Genomic DNA, 19,901 nt, shown 5'->3' with positions numbered 1-19,901 from the left:
GTGTTTTGTCAAATCTAATGTCATGTATTCTGTTTGATTTCAATTAATGTGCTATGTCTGATCACATGATCTCTAATCTAATGTCATGTATTCTGTTTGATTTCAATTAATGTGCTATGTCTGATCACATGATCTCTAATCTAATGTCATGTATTCTGTTTGATTTCAATTGATGTGCTATGTCTGATCACATGATCTCTAATCTAATGTCATGTATTCTGTTTGATTTCAATTAATGTGCTATGTCTGATCACATGATCTCTAATCATACTTGTGTACAGAAGCACATAAAGCTAATATAATAGTAAATTGGCCAACAACAATTTATAAACATTATAAAGTGGTTTTATTTTTGGGGAGCATGCTACATGTATCGACACAACATTGGGTACATGAAGAAGACAGACCAATGTTCCGTCGAAACATGTTTAATATTTCCCAATTAAAAACACTCATTATTCTTATAAATCATTGTTTGCTACGATCTCTAATCATGTGATGTTTTTGATCTCATATCGCCATTGGTAAATTCAGTGATTATGTCGATTTTCTATTTTCAGTATTCTCGGTCCACAGGCATGAAAGAAAACGTAAACTGAAAGTGAAACCTTAAAATATTGAAGAAGGAAGGACATTCGTCTGATTGGACTTACTACAGCGTAAGAAGTTATAAGTCGTTTCGTACTTCATTAGTTATGATACTTTGATAGAACTAATAAAATGAAGCGGGAAACGTTGGTTGTATGTACTTGATTTAATACATTTTAATTCTACGTTCTCCGATTGGTTGACATGATCAGCTTCAAAAATCCGGTTAATGTGATTAGCTTAAGCTGTACTTCTTTAGATATATAGTTAAGTGTTTAAGGTAGTTTATATACGTTTAAACTGTGAATTATTAGATGTAATGTTAAATTTCTAGCATGGTTTACATAATTTTTAACTTATGTCAGATTAACTAGAAGAGAAATTTAATTTGAAGTCAGACTGGAGTTTAATTTGCTGTACCTCACATCCCTTGTTCTCTCGTGTATCACAATTACATTGTTACGAGGGAGAGAGAGAGTATGTTATCTGTTGTGTTTTTTTTTTAAATTATCATGATCCGCGCCACAGTTAGTAGGGTGGTACAGCTCTGCTATAAGACACACACATAATGACTCAAACAGAATGACTTCTAAATTCTTAATACAGTCTTATCCTTCTTGCTAGCCACTGGCTGGGTCTGTTAAATGGTTTTTGAGTACCCGTGTGATGGTTCTATATTATTATTATGAACTCGTTAACACTGGTACTGAACAATAGGTACTAAACATAACAACATAGAATCAATGCCAAAAATAGCACAACCAGTTCATAATAATAATATAGAACCATCACACGGGTACTGAACAATTGGTACTAAACATAATAACGAGTTCATAATAATAATATAGAACCATCACACTGGTACTGAACAATAGGTACTAAACATAACAACATAGAATCAATGCCAAAAATAGCACAACCAGTTCATAATAATAATACAGAACCATCACACGGGTACTGAACAATAGGTACTAAACATAAGATGGTTCTATATTATTAAGAACTGGTTGTTCAGTACCAGTGGAGTGATTCTATATAATTAAGAACTGGTTGTTCAGTACCAGTGTGATGATTCTATGTTATTAAGAACTGGTTGTTCAGTACCAGTGGGATGATTATATGTTATTAAGAACGTGTTGTTCAGTACTAGTAGGATGATTCTATATTGTTAATATCTGGTTGTTCAGTACCAGTGGGATGATTATATGTTATTAAGAACGTGTTGTTCAGTACTAGTAGGATGATTCTATATTGTTAATATCTGGTTGTTCAGTACCAGTATGATGATTCTACATTATTAAAAACCGATTGTGTTATGTTTGGCAATGATTATACTTTGTTATGAGATAGTTGTTCAGTACCAGTGGAGTAATTCTATATAATTAAGAACTGGTTGTTCAGTACCAGTATGATGATTCTACATTATTAAAAACCGATTGTGTTATGTTTGGCAATGATTATACTTTGTTATGAGATAGTTGTTCAGTACCAGTGGAGTGATTCCATATAATTAAGAACTGGTTGTTCAGTACCAGTGTGATGATTCTATGTTATTAAGAACTGGTTGTTCAGTACCAGTGTGAAGATTATACACTATTAAGAACTGGTTGGGTCATTTTTAGCTATGATTCTACTTTGTTATGAACTGGTTGTTCAGTACTGGAGATCTCAGAAGACGTTATCAAAAATATATTTCTCATGAATCTTCTGTTTAAAATACATATTTTTTTCTATTCACAATTTCTATTGCAAAAAAATGACGCTGGACACTTAGGGTAATCAACTATTTCAGAAATGAGTGCTTTTCTGACATCAGAGAAAGAGCAGATTTTTATAGAAATAAGAAATTTCTTCTTGACATCCAGAAGACAACAAGAAAAACCAAAAACCATTCACGAATATTCAGAGTGTGGTAACGTTTGTTGTATTTTGTAGTAAAATCACCATGTTTAAAAATAACCAGTAAAGTAACACAAATGCTGTTTTCTGTCTTATACCGTCATATAAATAATGCTTGTGCATTTAAAACATTGCTGTAAATTCTGATGGACCCTAAATTAGAATATAATATTAAGAAAAGTCGTGGTCAGAAACGGTCAGCTAGCCTGTTAAATGCTTTTAGTGTTAATGTCAGAGAAACTGGCCACCAGCAGAAACAAACGATTTTCACATCGTTCCTTTTTTTTTTTTTTCATGTGACGTTGAAAGAAAGATGTCGTTCTTTCTTCGAAGTGGAACATTTATGCTTAGGCCATGTTTCTTTGATTGCAATTGCATCTTTACAAATAAAGAAATAAGTGCAATGTATATGTAAATACAGATAGGCTTAATTTCAAATAAAATTAAAACAAACTAAAATTAAGTTGAACAACATTGCTTATAATACACAATATTAAACCTCACTCGAAAGCATAGCTTCAGAACTGCTCAGTAACATTGAAGGGTAGGTAAAGGTTAGCTGCTTGGTTGTTGTTAAGCACAAAGCTGAAGCACAGAGAGGCATCAAGATTAATGGTAATACGATCTATGTTTAGTTTAATTCGTCGGTTAGGCATTCTATCCCTCATAATCCAAATAATGTTGAAAAAGGCCCTGACAGATTAGGCAGTTAAAGTTAAGCTCAGTCGACATACCAAGTTGTAATGTAAAAATTATATCAAAATGTTCTTTAATTTCTACAGAAAATTATTGAGAAACATAGCTTCAAAAAGTCGCTTTCATTATCCTGTATCAGGACCATTATCCTGGACCAACCTTTGTATAGTTGCCACCAGGATAATTATTTTCCAGTGACACCGAAGTGTGATAATTTAATTAACTAAAAGGTATATTTTATGAATTGTTTCTTTTGAATATTTACGATCAATATAAAATGTAGTTCATAGTCATTAAAAATATTCTCCTATTGATGATAACAGCATTGGTTAAGGTTCTATGAAAACAAAGGAAAATACATAAAGAAACCACCAGACACTATTTGTAAGTTGACTAGAGATTAAGAAGAATCCTGATGAGATATTTTCAGCACTAGGTGTTGTCAAAATTCGTTTTTTATAAGAATTATTTTGAACATGTTATAAGTACTTCACCATTCGTTATACTTTCAGTGATAACGATTTAGAGGAAAGAAATTCATACATACACACTAATAGCAAAGTATCAACATGGGTTTTACACACTGACAGGAAGTGTCAACATGGCTTTTGCACACTGATAGGAAAAAAATTAACATGGGTTTCACACAGTGATAGAGAAAGGTCAACGTGAGGTTCACAAACAAATAGCAAAGTGTCAACATGGGTTTCACACACTGATAGAAAAATTTCTACATGAGTTTCACACACACACACTGATAGGAAAGAGTATGCATGAGTTTCACACTGATGACAAAGTGACAACATACGCTTCCCACACTGATAGGGAAAAGTCAATGTGAGGTTCGCAATGAGATAGTAAAGTGTCAACATGGGTTTCAGACATTGATAGCAAAGTGTCTACATGGGTTTCACACACTGATAGGAAAGAGTCAAGATGAGTTTCACACACACTTATAGAAAATGTCAACGTGAAATTCACCCACACTGGTCGGAAAGAATCTACATGAGTTTCAGTCAATGAAAGGAAAAAGGTCAACGTGAGGTTCACAAACAGATAGCCTAGTGTCAACATGGATTTCATACACTGTTAGTAAAGAGTCAACATAAGTTTCTTATACTGATAGGAAAGAGTCTACATGGGTTTCACATACAGATAACAAAGGATTAACATGGGTTTCACACACTGACAGGAAAGAATCTACATGGGTTTCACACAGATAAGAAAGGGCCAACATAAGTTTCACATATTGATATGAAAGAGTCTACATGGGTTTCACACAGATAAGAAAGGATTAATATGGGTTTTACACTCTGATAGGAAAGAGTCTACATGAATTTCACACAGATAAGAAAGGATTAACATGGGTTTTACACTCTGATAGGAAAGAGTCTACATGAATTTCACACAGATAAGAAAGGATTAACATGGGTTTCACACTCTGATAGGAAAGAGTCTACATGAATTTCACACACATAAGAAAGTATCAACACTACAAGTGTGAGTATGTGTTTGAGACTATAATCTCAGTAACTTATATAATTTTGTCTGTATCTTCAGGTTTTTGTACAAACGTCTATTTCCTGTTACAAGCGTATAGATAGAACGAATATCACATTCATCTGTATGGACCTGCCTATGGATACTTCTTATATTTCCGCAACTTACCCCCTCCATTCTACATGGACTCATCCCACACCTTGTCTAACAACTCAGAAAATGTCCAGACCCGGAGCACTACGTTCGTTCATGATTGACGATATTTTGAAGACGGACAGTATCTCGAAATCTCAGTTGAGAACAACTATTCACAAGCCAACCCCGCTTGTTTTCATTCCGTTCAGTGACGGTGGTCGTGTTTCAAGTAGGTGCTGTGCCGGAAGTCGTCTGTCCACTTCTCATTCAGACTTTACTAGACTATCCTTTGATTACAGAATATCCGCATCCAGACAGAGCTCCTTTTCCGAGCCACAATCTCCTATCAAAGACGTGTCCCTTGGATCCAGTCCAGTTACTCCAGATCCGATATCTCCAACCTCTGTATGGACTTTTCCTAAAGCTAGATCTGACTTCTTTGGAGGATTTCCTTCACCCATGAGAGGAGAAAGCAGAAACTCCATCATTGGTACGTTTTACACACCACACACTACAGTATTTGTTATTGTAACATTCCGAGGTTAAAACATGACTGGAGTAATCCATGCTAAGGTAAGAACACTAGTGGAGTAATCCATGCTAACATCACTAGGTAAAGACATGCCTGGAGTAATCCATGCTAACTCTACAAGGTAAAGACATGACTGGAGTAATCCATGCTAAGGTAAGAACACGGGTGGAGTAATCCATGCTAACATCACAAGGTAAAGACATGCCTGGAGTAATCCATGCTAGCTTTCCAAGGTAAAGACATGCCTGGAGTAATCCATGCTAACATTACAAGGTAAGAACACGAGTGTAGTAATCCATGCTAACATCACAAGGTAAAGACATGCATGGAGTAATCCGTGCTAGCTTTCCAAGGTAAATACATGCCTGGAGTAATCCATGCTAACATTACAAGGTAAGAACACTAATGGTTAGCATGGATTACTATTAGTGTTCTTACCTTGTAATGTTAGCATGGATTACTCCACTAGTGTTCTTACCTTGTAATGTTAGCATGGATTACTACACTCGTGTTCTTACCTTGTAATGTTAGCATGGATTACTCCATTAGTGTTCTTACCTTGTAATGTTAGCATGGACTACTCCACTAGTGTTTTTACCTTGTAATATTAGCATGGATTACTACACTCGTGTTCTTACCTTGTAATGTTAGCATGGATTACTCCATTTGTGTTTTTACCTTGTAATGTTAGCATCGATTACTCCATTTGTGTTTTTACCTTGTAATGTTAGCATGGATTACTCCATTTGTGGTTTTACCTTGTAATGTTAGCATGGATTACTACACTCGTGTTCTTACCTTGTAATGTTAGCATGGATTACTCCATTAGTGTTCTTACCTTGTAATGTTAGCATGGACTACTCCACTAGTGTTCTTACCTAGTAAATGCCTTGTAATGTTAGCATGGATTACTCCACACTCGTGTTCTTATTAGCATGGATTACTCATTACAAGGTAAGAACACTAGTGGAGTAGTCCATGCTAACATTACAAGGTAAGAACACGAGTGGAGTAATCCATGTTAGAATTCTATGGAAAGAACACGATTGGAGTATTTTTTTTCTGTGTGATACTTTTAATTCCAAGGTAAGGGACACAAGTGGAATAATCTGTGCTAACATTCCAAGGTAAGAACACGAGAGAAGTAATCTGTGCTAACATTCCAAGGTAAGAACCCTTGTAAGTAATTCATGCTATGTAATATTTTTAACATTCTAAGGTGAGAACACGAGTGTAGCAATTCATTGTTTGTTATATTTGTAGCTTTACAAAATAAGGATACAGGCGGAGTAATCTATGTTGTGTAATATTTCGAATGTTCCATTAAGGAACACAAGCACTATGTACTTAATAGTTACAAGCAGTGGAAAATGAGTCTCCAAATGTGCATCTAAACAACAGTTTAAAAGTATGTAATAAACCTTAATTAATTTTTTCGTTTACAATAATGTCATACACAGTTAGAGATTAGGTCAGTTTCAAAATGTGTTTATAAGCTGCTGCTTACAAACATGAAATTAAACTTAATTTTCCCTTACAATAAACCACCCAATAGTAAGTTTGAAGGCTTAAGACGCCAAAATTTGGGTCTCAATATCCGTTGTTGGCAGAAGAAAAATTGTCTATTGTGTTGCGACAACAAAATCCCTTAGAATAATCTCATAGATGTTTGGAGACTTTAATTTTGGAGTTTGGAGAAAATCTCAGCTTACAGCCAGCAAATTTTACAGCAAATTATGTTTGGATTGTAGAAACGTGTTTATTTAAACTGTGATACTCGGTTAAGAGGTTTTAGTATTACTTTAAGTGTTATTACGAATATTACAAGCACGTGTTGAAAACTGTACCTGGTGTACACAATCGTCAGCTATAGGGAACATTAGGGTTCCATCTGTTCTCCGGAAGCCTTCTTTTCCCATGAAATGCCTGGGACTTCCGGAATTCGTTAGAAACTCCGAACCACTTCTCGGCGGTTTCCGGTTCTGAGCAACTTCCCCGGGCTTCTCAGCGTTGTCCACGGGGTGAACAAGCCGAGACCTTGCTTTAATCTGTGATATACAGGCTCGTGTCTAGGTAGGCAGGAATCATCGGAGCTTTATTGACTTCGTCCTGGGCTGAGAATATCTAAAGAACGAAGTGTTGACAAAGCTCTTTCCTGGGTGCACAGAAACTCTAACGATCGTAATTATCGCCTTTAACTAACGAGTTGCGTCAGTTATTTGTTTGTCTCTTGCTAACCTTTTAAAGCAACACATGTCAACAGCTTTTGGACGGCAGCAGGATAGACCGGTAGGCGATAATGGACCTTAATTGTCTCCAAACAGAGTCCGGGAAGGAGTGGTTGACAGTCGTCGTTACGTCCTACTTTGAAGATCTGCATACTTGTATTATATTTGTTATATACATTCTCTAATGACGTGGCTGAGATAGCTCTTAAACACTTTAAACAAGCTCAAAGCCTTCCAGCTTAGCTCTGAGCAACCAACTAATCGGAAAGTCAATGGAATAGTAGCATTGGTTTCAAGCACACAATGAAAGCCCCTTGAAATGCAGCGTTCACGTGACATCTACATCAGGAAACATCTTGAAGCTTGTTCTTCAAGACTCTCTCTCTGTTGAAGCTTCAGTCAAACAAACGTAAACCATGTATAATTAAATTAATTTTACGTTGGATATAGAATTATAATTTACTTTGTTTTTGTAAATGTATAAAGAGAGAGAGAAACACAAGCTGATTGGTCGACCTAGAGAGAACTTATCGGTTCACGTGTAATGTTTCATTGTTTGTGTAACTCTGCTATAAACAGTAACACGAGTCCTAAAGATACACTTGAAACAAATCTCCAATCATCATATATAGACTAGATTAAGTAGACATTAATAGATCGTCCTGTTGTATAACTTCAGCGTCATTACATTATGAAATGTTACTACGTTACTGCATTATGAGATGTTACTCTTTAAGAGATGGCATTACGTTACTACCTTATGAGATGTTGCTACCTTAAGAGATATTACTATGTTACTACGTTACAACATTATGAGATATTACTACGTTACTACCTTATGAGATGTTATTACGTTACTACTTTATGAGATGTTAGTACGTCACTACTTATGAGATGTTACTGCGTAAGTATCTCAAGAAATGTCACTACGTTACTGCATTATGAGATATTACTACGTTACTACCTTAAGACATGCTACTACGTTACAACCCTATGGAATTGCATTAGTTACTACCTTAAAATATGTTACTACAATAAGAGATGTTATTAGCTTACTACCTTATGAGATATCACTACGTTATTAACTTATGGTTTATTACTACGTCAAGACCTTATGAAAAGTTAATACGTTACTGTCTTATGAGATGTTATTAACTTAAAACAACTCGCCAACCTTTCTTCACAGACCAAAGTTATTAGAAAGAGATAAACACAATATTGGAATAAACAAAACGTAAAAAAGGTTAACAATTCATTACAAACATTTTTGAATGGTGGCAAAACATCATTTAAGAATATTGTTTCTATAAAACGTTTTGTTCCGAGTTTCAAAAAATAAAAAAAATACCGAAAGAGAAAACAACAAAACAAAGGTGTTTTAAGATAACCATGCTTTTAATAAATATTCAACAAAAATGTATCAATTATTAATATTTTTTATTCTTCCATGAATGGTTTTTATCTTGTGATTATTACATTAGATGTAAAAAAAATTCTTAATTTGGTTTGCATTTTGGCTTAAGAACGATAGTTTTAGCTAATATTTGTGTGGAATTCTTTTAACGTTTTAAAAGGCATTATTTAAGAAAATGCAAAGTGTTAAATTGGACAATTAACAATACTTTTTAAATATTTAAATATATCTAGGCGTATTGAATAAAACATTGTCTTACATTTTTTCTCAAATTGTTAATGTCAAATCTAATGTTAATCCATAACATCAACTTGATTGTCTCATATCGTTTATACACAGCGTATAAATTGAATGTATCTTTATAACTTAGCTAAAATACACGCACTGAAGTTTTCATTGTCTTGTGATATAAAACTGACAATCTCTACTTACAAACTAGAAGACCCCCACAACAATGGTCATCCATTTGTCTGGGCTCACATTCTTCACAGACCGCCACCGAAACGAAAAGGAGGGCAAATTCGCTTCACCAACAATCAAACCACAGAATTAGAAAAAGTGTTCGAAACGCAGAAGTACCTTTCGCCACCCGAGAGGAAGAAGATGGCTTCTGTCTTGCGTCTGACAGAAAGACAGGTTAACACTTAGTTTCTATCTTTACAGGTTAACATTTAGTTTCTATCTTTGCACGTTAACATTTAACTACTATCTTTACAGGTTAACGTTTAGCTACTATCTTTACAAGGTAACATTTAGTTTCTATCTTTACAAATCAGCGTTTAATATCTATCTTTACAGGTTAACATTTAGTTTCTATCTTTACAAGTTAACATTTAGTTTCTATCTTTACAAGTTAACATTTAGTTTATATCTTTACAAGTCAACATTTAATATCTATCTCTATAGGTTAACATTTAGCTTCTATCTTTAAAAGGTCAACATTTAGCTACTATTTTATATATTATATTTAGTTACTACTTTTTACAGGTTAATACTTTGTTACTACCTCTACACATATATATCTAGTTACTATTCACCACAGCATTAGAATTGTCAATAAATATCATATGTTCAAGTTAAAGAAAATTTGAGTTTTTCACATCAAAATTCACACCGTATTAAACTTATAACTTTATATTTTCCTAAGAGTTTAAAATGTAAGGACTGACACAAAATAACACGTACATTTTAATTCCAAATGAATTTTATTAACTACATGCTGCATAGCGATAATTCTGTCTGCTTGTTTCATGTTTCGCTGGTTACATGACACAGTTGTTACATATTATGTTGGTTATATGTTACGCTGATTACTAGTAATGTTGGCTTCATATGGTATTGGTTATACGTCATGCTGGTTTGATGCTAGGCTGGTTAAATGTCATGTTACTTATATTTCATGCTGGTTTCATGTCACTCTGGTTACATGTTGTTGGATATACAAGAATGTTCAGTTTAAAAGTTGTTATTTAATTTATTTAGTAATTTAATATTTAATTATTATTTAATTTTCATAAAAATAGTGCTAAAAGTTAATTATTTTAAAAGCGATACTTATGACAATTTTCGTTAAGTAACTCTGCACGATAAGGAGACAATTATTTAAAGTCCTGGATATAACTGTGATGACCAATAGTGTAACGAAGTTTTGTACATACGTTTAACTTCTTTGAATATATTATTTTAAAAGTGGATTGTGTGCTGTCTGTTTACTGTTGAAATGTATAGCCAACAAACCACAGACACCTACTGTAAAGAATTACAGCCCCATAAAACCTAACAACTGTGCACCACAACTTGGATCAACACCAAGGAACATATTACCTCACTAACTGTAAAAATACAACTTCACTGCACACCACGACTTTGATTAACAGCAAGGAACAAATTATTTCACCAGCTGAAATAATACAACTTTACTGTACACCACAACTTGGATCAACACCAAGGAACAGATTATATCACCATCTGTAAGAATACAACTCCACTGTACACCGCAACTTGAGCCAATAGCAAGGAACAGATTATATCACCATCTGTAAGAATACAACTCCACTGTACACTGCAACTTGAGCCAACAGCAAGGAGAATATTATATCACCATCTGTAAGAATACAACTCCACTGTACACCGCAACTTGAGCCAACAGCATGAAACATATGATCTCACTGTTGGATATACAAGACTGTTTAGTGTAAGCGTTATTATTTAATTTGTTAGGTGATTTAATATTTAATAGTTATTCACTTTTCATAACAACAGAATTAAGAGTCATTATTTTAAAAGCGTTAGTTGTGACAAATTTTGTTACGTAACTCTGTATGAGTGGTAGGTTGCGTTTGCAATTACATTGTTGTCTAGGCTTTATTAATATTGTTGATGTCACGTTACTCGAATCTTCGGTATTTTTCTCGTTATTTTAACTGAGTATCGTTACACAATAGCATCGCTCGCGTAGTTTATAAAAAGTTCGAGGTCCCAGTGAATACGGTATATATATATATATATATATATAGGTGTATATCGAGCGCAAGTAAAGTCAAGTTCAGTTAGAAAGCGTGAAGTTAGCCAGCGTATGAGTACTTAGCCATAACGGGCGATATTTTAAAGTGAGTTTTCCAGTTTAATAGAGATAAGAAGAATAATTTGTCTTGTCAAAGGGTGTTCTAAAGTAATTGAACCCGTCTGTGTGGACTTTGACAAAAGGAGACAATTATTTAAAATTTGAGATACAACTGTACCAACCCACAGAGTAACGTACGTGAATCTATTGCAGATTGTGCAGTAAGAAACAAAGCAGAGAAAAATAGTTCGTCTTGTTAATTATATTCCAACGTAATTGATTCAGCCTGAGTGGACTTTTGACAAGAAAAGGGAATTATTTAGAGTTTTACATAAAACTGTGATTTCCTACAGTGTAAATAATTTTGTATATATGTTTAACTTGTTTTGAATATAATATTTAAAAACAAGTGGATTGTGTGCTTGTCCATTTACTGTTCACATTTATCGCCAACAAATCACAGACACCTACTGTAAAAGAATCCATGCCCATATATATATAACCCTGACGCTCACCAGCAGTAAGAATACAACTTCACTGTACACCACAACTTGGATCAACAGCAACGAACAGATTATCTCACCAGCAGTAAGAATACAACTTCACTGTACACCACAACTTGGGATAATCTGTTCGTTGCTGTTGATTCACCAGCAATAAGAATACAACTTCACTGTACACCACAATTTGGGTCACCAGCAGGGAACAGATTACCTCACCAGCTGTAAGAATACTACTTTACTGTTGTTGGATATACAAGACTGTTCCGTTTAAGAGTGATTATTTAGTTTATTAATGATTTAATATTTAATTATCGTAACAACAGTGTTAAAAGTTAGTCATTATAAAAGTAATAATTATGACAAGTTTCTTTATGTAACTGTACGAGTCGTACGTTGTGTATGCAGTTAAACTGTTGTACTGGGCCTTTGTAATATTGTTGACGTCATCTTAATCGAAACTTCTATGTCTTTCTCGTTATGTGTAATATTGTAGTTGCCAGAGGGCTAGATATTTCTCGATTTTTTGTCGAATGTTATATATATACGTGCAGATACAAAGAAGAAGAAGAAGTAAGTTTGTGAAAGTGAAGTTAGACTGCATATTTGTCAGTTTAACCGAAATAGACGATTTCTAAAGTTTAAAGTTTTACAGCTTGTATTGTAACAACAAAGATATAAAAAAATAATTTATCATTTTAATTGGGTTCTAAAGTAACTGAATCAGCCTGTGTGGACTTTGGTGAAAAAGGGACAATTATTTAAAGCTCTGAATACAGCTGTGATAACTTATAGTGTAACGAATTGTGGTACACACATTTGACTGGTTTTGAATATATTATTTTAAAACAAACAGATTGTGTGCTGTCCATTTATTGTTGAAATTTATCACCAACAAGTCACAGTCACCTACTGTAAAGAATCCGACCTTACAAAAATCTGACACATGTTACGCTGTTTACATGTAATGCTGGTTATACGACACAGTGGTTATATGTTATGCTAATTACATGTCACTATGGTTACATGTTACGCTGGTTTCATGTCACGCTGGTTACATCTGACACAGGTTATATGTCACACTGGTTACCTGTAATACTGGTCACATGTTATGTTTCTTAATTGTGACGCTAGTTATATGATACTGTGGTTACATGTTACGCTGATTACATGTCACATTGATTTCATATAATGCTGGTTACATGTAACTCTGTATATATATCACTCTGGTTACCTGTCATGGTGGTTACATGCTACACTGCTTATATGCTGTGCTTCTTAGATGTTATGCTGGTTACCTGTCACTCCGGTCATATGTCATGCCGGTTACATGTCATTTTGGTTACCTGTCATGCTAGTTACACGTCACTCTAGTTACCTATAACTCTGGTCACTTATCATGGTAGTTACACGTCACTCTAGTTACATGTCACAATGATTACATATCACTCAGGTTACCTGTCATGCTAGTTACACGTCACTCTGGTTACATGTCACTCTGGTTACATGTCACTCTGGATACATGTCACACTGGTTACATGTCATACTGGTAATCTTTTATCCCATAAATTTCGTTTAAATTATTTCGTTTTGTATAAAAATACAATCCTGATCTGAAAAGTTAAACTTTTTATTTCAGGTTAAAACTTGGTTTCAAAACAGAAGGGCAAAATGGCGACGAATCAAACAAGTAAGAATTTTATTCCTGTTTTGGGAATTTGTAGGATTAAAAGCGTGTATAAGATTACGAATCTTCGAAGATACAAATGTACTTCTACATCATTAAAAGAGCCAGAAATCAGTGATTTGCATTTTTACTTTCATAAATTAATAAAAGATATATAAAATTTAGTTGTTTTTTTTGTGAAAATGCCAAATCCATCTTCCAAATTTCTCGAATCTTAAACAGTGATCCTTTATTTTATTATTTCTTGAAGAAATTTCAAATGATGCTTTTTGTTTCAGGATGGTGACTCCCCTACCAGCCAGTCAATCCATGAGTCCAAATACAGCGATACTGAAGAACAAGTAGCATCTCAAGAAGAACATGGAGAAAGTGACAACTGTAATGCAGTGTCAACATAGAAAGAGGACGGTGATGTCTGGTGATGTCAGGGTTGTTCTTAGAAACTTACATTTAAATCTTAGTTCTCACGAAACCACTGGACTACTTTTCTGCTCAGATCTGAGCACGTGATTCTGATAAAACTTGTTCAAGACAAATCAACGACCATACTACTTTCTTGCTCAGATCTGACTATATGTGATCCTGCTAAAATTGGTTTAAGAAAGATCAACAATTGGCCTACTTTGATGATCATATCTGATCACACGTGGTCCTGATAAGACTGGTTGAAAACAAATCAACAGCTGGACTACTTTCATATCTGATCACATTTGGTTCTGATAAAAACGATTGAAAATAAACGTTTTCCTGATTACTTATGACCACATGTGGTTTCGATAAGAGTGATTGAAGATAAATCAGCAGTTGGACTACGTTCACGATCAAATCTTACCACATGCAGTTCTGATAGAACCGGTTTCCATTTCACTTCTTACAAAAACAAAAATTAGGTTAGAGAAAACATAGTTCAGTTCCATTCTGATAAAATACTATGATTATTTTTGAATGTAGTATAAAATATGGATCCAAGACGTATAGCAAAACGTTACGTCAGTTCTTGTTGAATTCCTTCCACTCAGTGAGAAGTGTGAATTTCGGTGAGACCAAGGCTTAGAGCAACCAACATTGCATAGTTGTTTCTTCTCTTTATATCACCAGTTTTGAAAGATGTATAGAATAGTTCCAAAGTTAATGAGTTTATTGACTATACCAAAGTTAAACTGAGGTTGTGGAGTAAAGGTTGTATTATGTGGAATTTATCTAATCTCAGTGAATAAATTGAAATTATTGTTTAAGACCTAAATATGGAAAACATGATTTAAATTATCAGTTACGTGAGAACTTATAAGCATTCAAACAGTTTAGATTTGAACTTACTGTTATTAATAATAATATAAGCAATTTAAAACATTATATTTCCACCGACAGGCCACCCAGTGGTACAGCGGTATGTCTGCAGACTTACAACGCTAGAATCCGGGTTTCGATACCCGTGGTGGGCAGAGCACAGATAGCCCTTGTGTAGCTTTGTGCTTAATTACAAACAAACAAACAATCAACCGACAGTTAAGAAAGATCATGTAAATAGCTTAAAATACCTTGGCTTTCGACTGACAATTATTAAAGATTATATAAACAGCTTAAAATACCTTGGCTTTCGACTGACAATTATTAAAGATTATATAAACAGCTTAAAATACATTGGCTTTCGACTGACAATTATTAAAGATTATATAAACAGCTTAAAATACCTTGGCTTTCGACTGACAATTATTAAAGATTATATAAACAGCTTAAAATACCTTGGCTTTCGACTGACAATTATTAAAGATTATATAAATAGTTCAAAACACATTATATTTCAACTGTTTGTTAATAAATATTATATAAACAGATTAAAACGAATTATATTGCCCCCACACCCTACTAGTGGCTCAACCGTAAGTCTGAAGCCTCATAACGCTTTAGTTACCCGCGGTTGGTACAACACAGATACCCCATTGTGTGCTTTATACTTAACAACAAATATACAAAAGAAATATATTATACATGTGTTCACAACTCTGGCACCACTATGTCATATCTGTTTACTCACTATTTAGAAGGTTGATTTGGTACAGAAAACAAGGTTAATTTCTACAAATCTGTCATCAGATTGTTCTCTTACTGTCCCAATAGAGGTAAGGCGAGATGTGGAATTTACCGAAACCGGAATAACTCGATAAAAAGTTGTAAATCTAATAATAATAGATTGGTTTTCACATTTATGTTTTTTACTTTAAGCAACTTTTGATCTGAATAATTCACATAATTTCTACATGAATAAAGAATCACCGTGCTCGTCGATCGTTATTAACTTTTTCAAATATTTCTGGATGAATGGATCCAGAGTTGCACATCGCGATTTCTTGGAGTAGTTTCGATGAGATTAATTTTCGTGCTTCCTGTTTCATTAGTGGTTGCCCCCCCCCCAGTGGCAGAGCGGTATGTCTGCGGACTTACAACGCTAGAAACCGGGTTTCGATACCCATGGTGGGCAGAGCACAGATAGCCCATTGTGTAGCTTTGTGCATAACTTCAAACAAACAAAAAAACATTAGTGGTTAATTTATCATTTCGTTCTTGTTAGTTAACCTTCACTTTGAAGTTAAAAATATTCTTTGTCCTGGGATACACCGTCATTAATCTTTGGTGGTTCTCCCCCCCCCTCTTACACTCCAATATAGATACCAAAATCTATTCAGCTCGTTCTTTTTTGTTAAAACCAATATGCATGTTACCTGTTCTTGTTTAAACACTTATGCATGTTACCTGTTCTTATTTAAACACTTATGCGTGTTACCTGTTCTTGTTTAAACACTTATGCATGTTACCTGTTCTTGTTTAAATACTTATGCATGTTACCTGTTCTTGTTTAAATACTTATGCATGTTACCTGTTCTTGTTTAAATACTTATGCATGTTACCTGTTCTTGTTTAAATACTTATGCATGTTACCTGTTCTTGTTTAAACACTTATTTTTTACTTTCGGCAACTGCTGAAACCTAAATGGTCAGGTCAGCTAGAAACAGATTGTTGAATTTATATTTTCTTAATATATGTTAAAAACCAATCGACTTTGCTGAAACTAGTAACAAATATAGTGATTGATTGTTACGTAATAAGGTTTTTCTTAAACCTACGCTGTTTACACGGTTTACTGGTGACAATCCACGAGGAATATGTTAGAGAGGCGATAGGTTGAAAGATTTCATTGTTTGTTTGGATCCAAAGATGGTACTACTACAGCTTCATAGAATAACTCATCATTATCCAAAGATGGTACCACCACAGCTTTACAGAATACATCATCATCATTATTATCTAAAGATGGTACTACTACAGCTTCAAAATATGCATCATCATTATCTAAAGATGGTACTACTACAGCTTCAAAATATGCATCATCATTATCTAAAGATGGTACTACTACTACAGCTTCAAAATATGCATCATCATTATTTAAAGATGGTACTACTACAGCTTCACAGAATACCTCATCATTATCTAAAGATGGCACTACTAGAGCTTCAAAAATACCTCATCATTATCCAAAGATGGTACTACTATAGCTTCATAGAATACCTCATCATTATCCAAAGATGGTACTACTACAGCTTCACAGAATACCTCATCATTATCCAAAGATGGCACTACTAGAGCTTCACAAAATACCTCATCATTATCCAAAGATGGTACTACTACAGCTTCATAGAATACCTCATCATTATCCAAAGATGGTACTACTAGAGCTTCACAAAATACCTCATCATTATCCAAAGATGGTACTACTATAGCTTCACAGAATACCTCATCATTATCCAAATATAGTACTACTATAGCTTCATAGAATACCTCATCATTATCCAAAGATGGTACTACTACACCTTCACAGAATACCTCATCATTATTCTATATTTTTCATCATATATAATCACACTTGCTACCATACAGATACATAATCACACTTACTACCATACAGATACATAATCACACTTACTACCATACAGATACATAATCACACTTACTACCATACAGATACATAACCACACTTACTACCATACAGATACATAATCACACTTACTACCATACAGATACATAATCACACTTACTACCATACATATACATAATCACACTTGCTACCATACAGATACATAACCACACTTACTACCATACAGATACATAATCACACTTACTACCATACAGATACATAATCACACTTGCTACCATATAGATACATAATCACACTTACTACCATACATATACCTAACCACACTTACTACCATACAGATACATAACCACACTTGCTACCATACAGATACATAATCACACTTGCTACCATACAGATACATAACCACACTTACTACCATATAGATACATAATCACACTTACTACCATACAGATACATAACCACACTTACTACCATACAGATACATAATCACACTTACTACCATACAGATACATAATCACACTTGCTACCATACAGATACATAATCACACTTACTACCATACAGATACATAATCACACTTGCTACCATACAGATACATAATCACACTTACTACCATACAGATACATAATCACACTTGCTACCATACAGATACATAACCACACTTGCTACCATACAGATACATAACCACACTTGCTACCATACAGAAATGGAAGAATTGCTTCATGTTTCCTTCCCCCTTTTTCGTCAGACCTTCAAAAGCTACTTTATAATGTCTGATGACAACATCCACAGCCGCTCCTCTTCTAAACTTTGACAATTTAATTCCACCCTAGAGTGCACTACTGGTTCCATTCCATACAAATACAGAATAAAATACTACATCAGATATTCTCCTTGCCTCTCCTAGTATTGTATTTCTGTTCACGATTGACGTTCTTATACCTGTTGGCAGTTATCATCTACCCATCTATCCCCATCTTGCTACCAGAACATCCTAGACGCTACCACCACATACTAAAACATTATATATTACTTTTATAAAGATGATTAGTTTTATTTTCAACGTCACGTCTATAGTTTACTTCAAGACACCGATTTCTGCCTCTACACATTTGAGGATTTGTATCATTTAGCTCATACTCTGGCATCTTACATTTCTTTGGCCAGTTCTTAAAACATTCCAACTGTTCATTACCGTCCAAACAAAGCTCTCTCACCACATGAAGCTGTTTTCTTAATAGGTCGAACGTGTGTTCCTGTTATCATTTTTCCTCCCAGAATCTCAACATTACGAGTATCCTGCGTTTCTTAAATAATATGGAGGTTATCAACAAACTGCTCATTATTCTAGTGTTGTAGCAAAGAGACTACAATATCAGAGAACATGCACCTAACTGTGTGACATTTCTAATCCCTTCCGGTACTGGATTATGTTTAAATTACAATAAACTCTCCTCAGTATCCCATTCTCGCTCATGACATCGTTCTTATTTCTTCCTTAGAAAAGGCTGATTATTTTGAAGCATTTTTCAAACATCTGTTTGTCAATCTTTGACACAGATGTTGCTCTGGATATTTCTCGTCGTGCCAACCCCCACCTTTAAAAACTGTCTTTTAACTTTCACTATGACCTGGATGGTGGTTTTCTAGCTGTGCCCCTTATTGTGCCTGATATCCATCGTGATTTACACAGCAAACAAAACACAGGACCTGAATAGTACAACCTCTGTGGCACCTATAGACACGACTCATTCTGTGACTTCTGTCAAAACCTCTGTAGCACCTATAGACACGACTCATTCTGTATATAGTTCCTATATACACGACTCATTCTGTGACTTCTGTCAAAACCTCTGTAGCACATATAGACACGACTCATTCTGTATATAGTTCCTATATACACGACTCATTCTGTGACTTCTGTCAAAACCTCTGTAGCACCTATAGACACGACTCATTCTGTATATAGTTCCTATAGACACGACTCATTCTGTGACTTCTATCAAAACCTCTGTAGCACCTATATACACGATTCATTCTGTATATAGTTCCTATAGACACGACTCATTATGTGGCTTATGTCAAAACCTCTGTAGCACCTATATACACGACTCATTATGTGGCTTATGTCAAAACCTCTGTAACACCTATAGACACGATTCATTCTGTATATAGTTCCTATATACACGACTCATTATGTGGCTTATGTCAAAACCTCTGTAGCACCTA

The 19,901-nt window shown here is 34.5% G+C and overlaps 1 protein-coding gene across 5 annotated transcripts in view; it reads left to right on the top strand.

Moving 5' to 3' along the window:
• The window catches only part of LOC106473480 (hematopoietically-expressed homeobox protein hhex-like), a 30,377-nt gene extending 15,392 nt beyond the window's left edge, over window positions 1-14,985 (top strand). For 3 of the 5 annotated variants that reach the window (XM_022401904.1, XM_013934160.2, XM_013934161.2), the window contains exons 2-6: window positions 561-659; window positions 4,744-5,308; window positions 9,432-9,628; window positions 13,695-13,745; window positions 14,021-14,985. In XM_022401904.1, the coding sequence (XP_022257612.1) occupies window positions 4,810-5,308; window positions 9,432-9,628; window positions 13,695-13,745; window positions 14,021-14,140 (867 nt within the window). In that variant the 5' untranslated portion in view covers window positions 561-659; window positions 4,744-4,809 and the 3' untranslated portion in view covers window positions 14,141-14,985. Of the gene's footprint in view, window positions 1-560; window positions 660-4,743; window positions 5,309-8,079; window positions 8,483-9,431; window positions 9,629-13,694; window positions 13,746-14,020 lie in introns of those variants that run through there. The other 2 variants (XM_013934162.2, XM_013934163.2) reach the window with 2 other exon arrangements.
• The last annotated feature ends 4,916 nt before the right edge of the window (window positions 14,986-19,901 follow it).

The sequence above is a fragment of the Limulus polyphemus genome, unplaced genomic scaffold (assembly GCF_000517525.1).
Source record: "Limulus polyphemus unplaced genomic scaffold, Limulus_polyphemus-2.1.2 Scaffold6209, whole genome shotgun sequence".
Taxonomy (NCBI): Eukaryota; Metazoa; Arthropoda; class Merostomata; order Xiphosura; family Limulidae; genus Limulus; species Limulus polyphemus.
The sequence above is the reverse complement of the archived record's forward strand: the minus strand, read 5'-3'. Positions and strand labels throughout refer to the sequence as shown.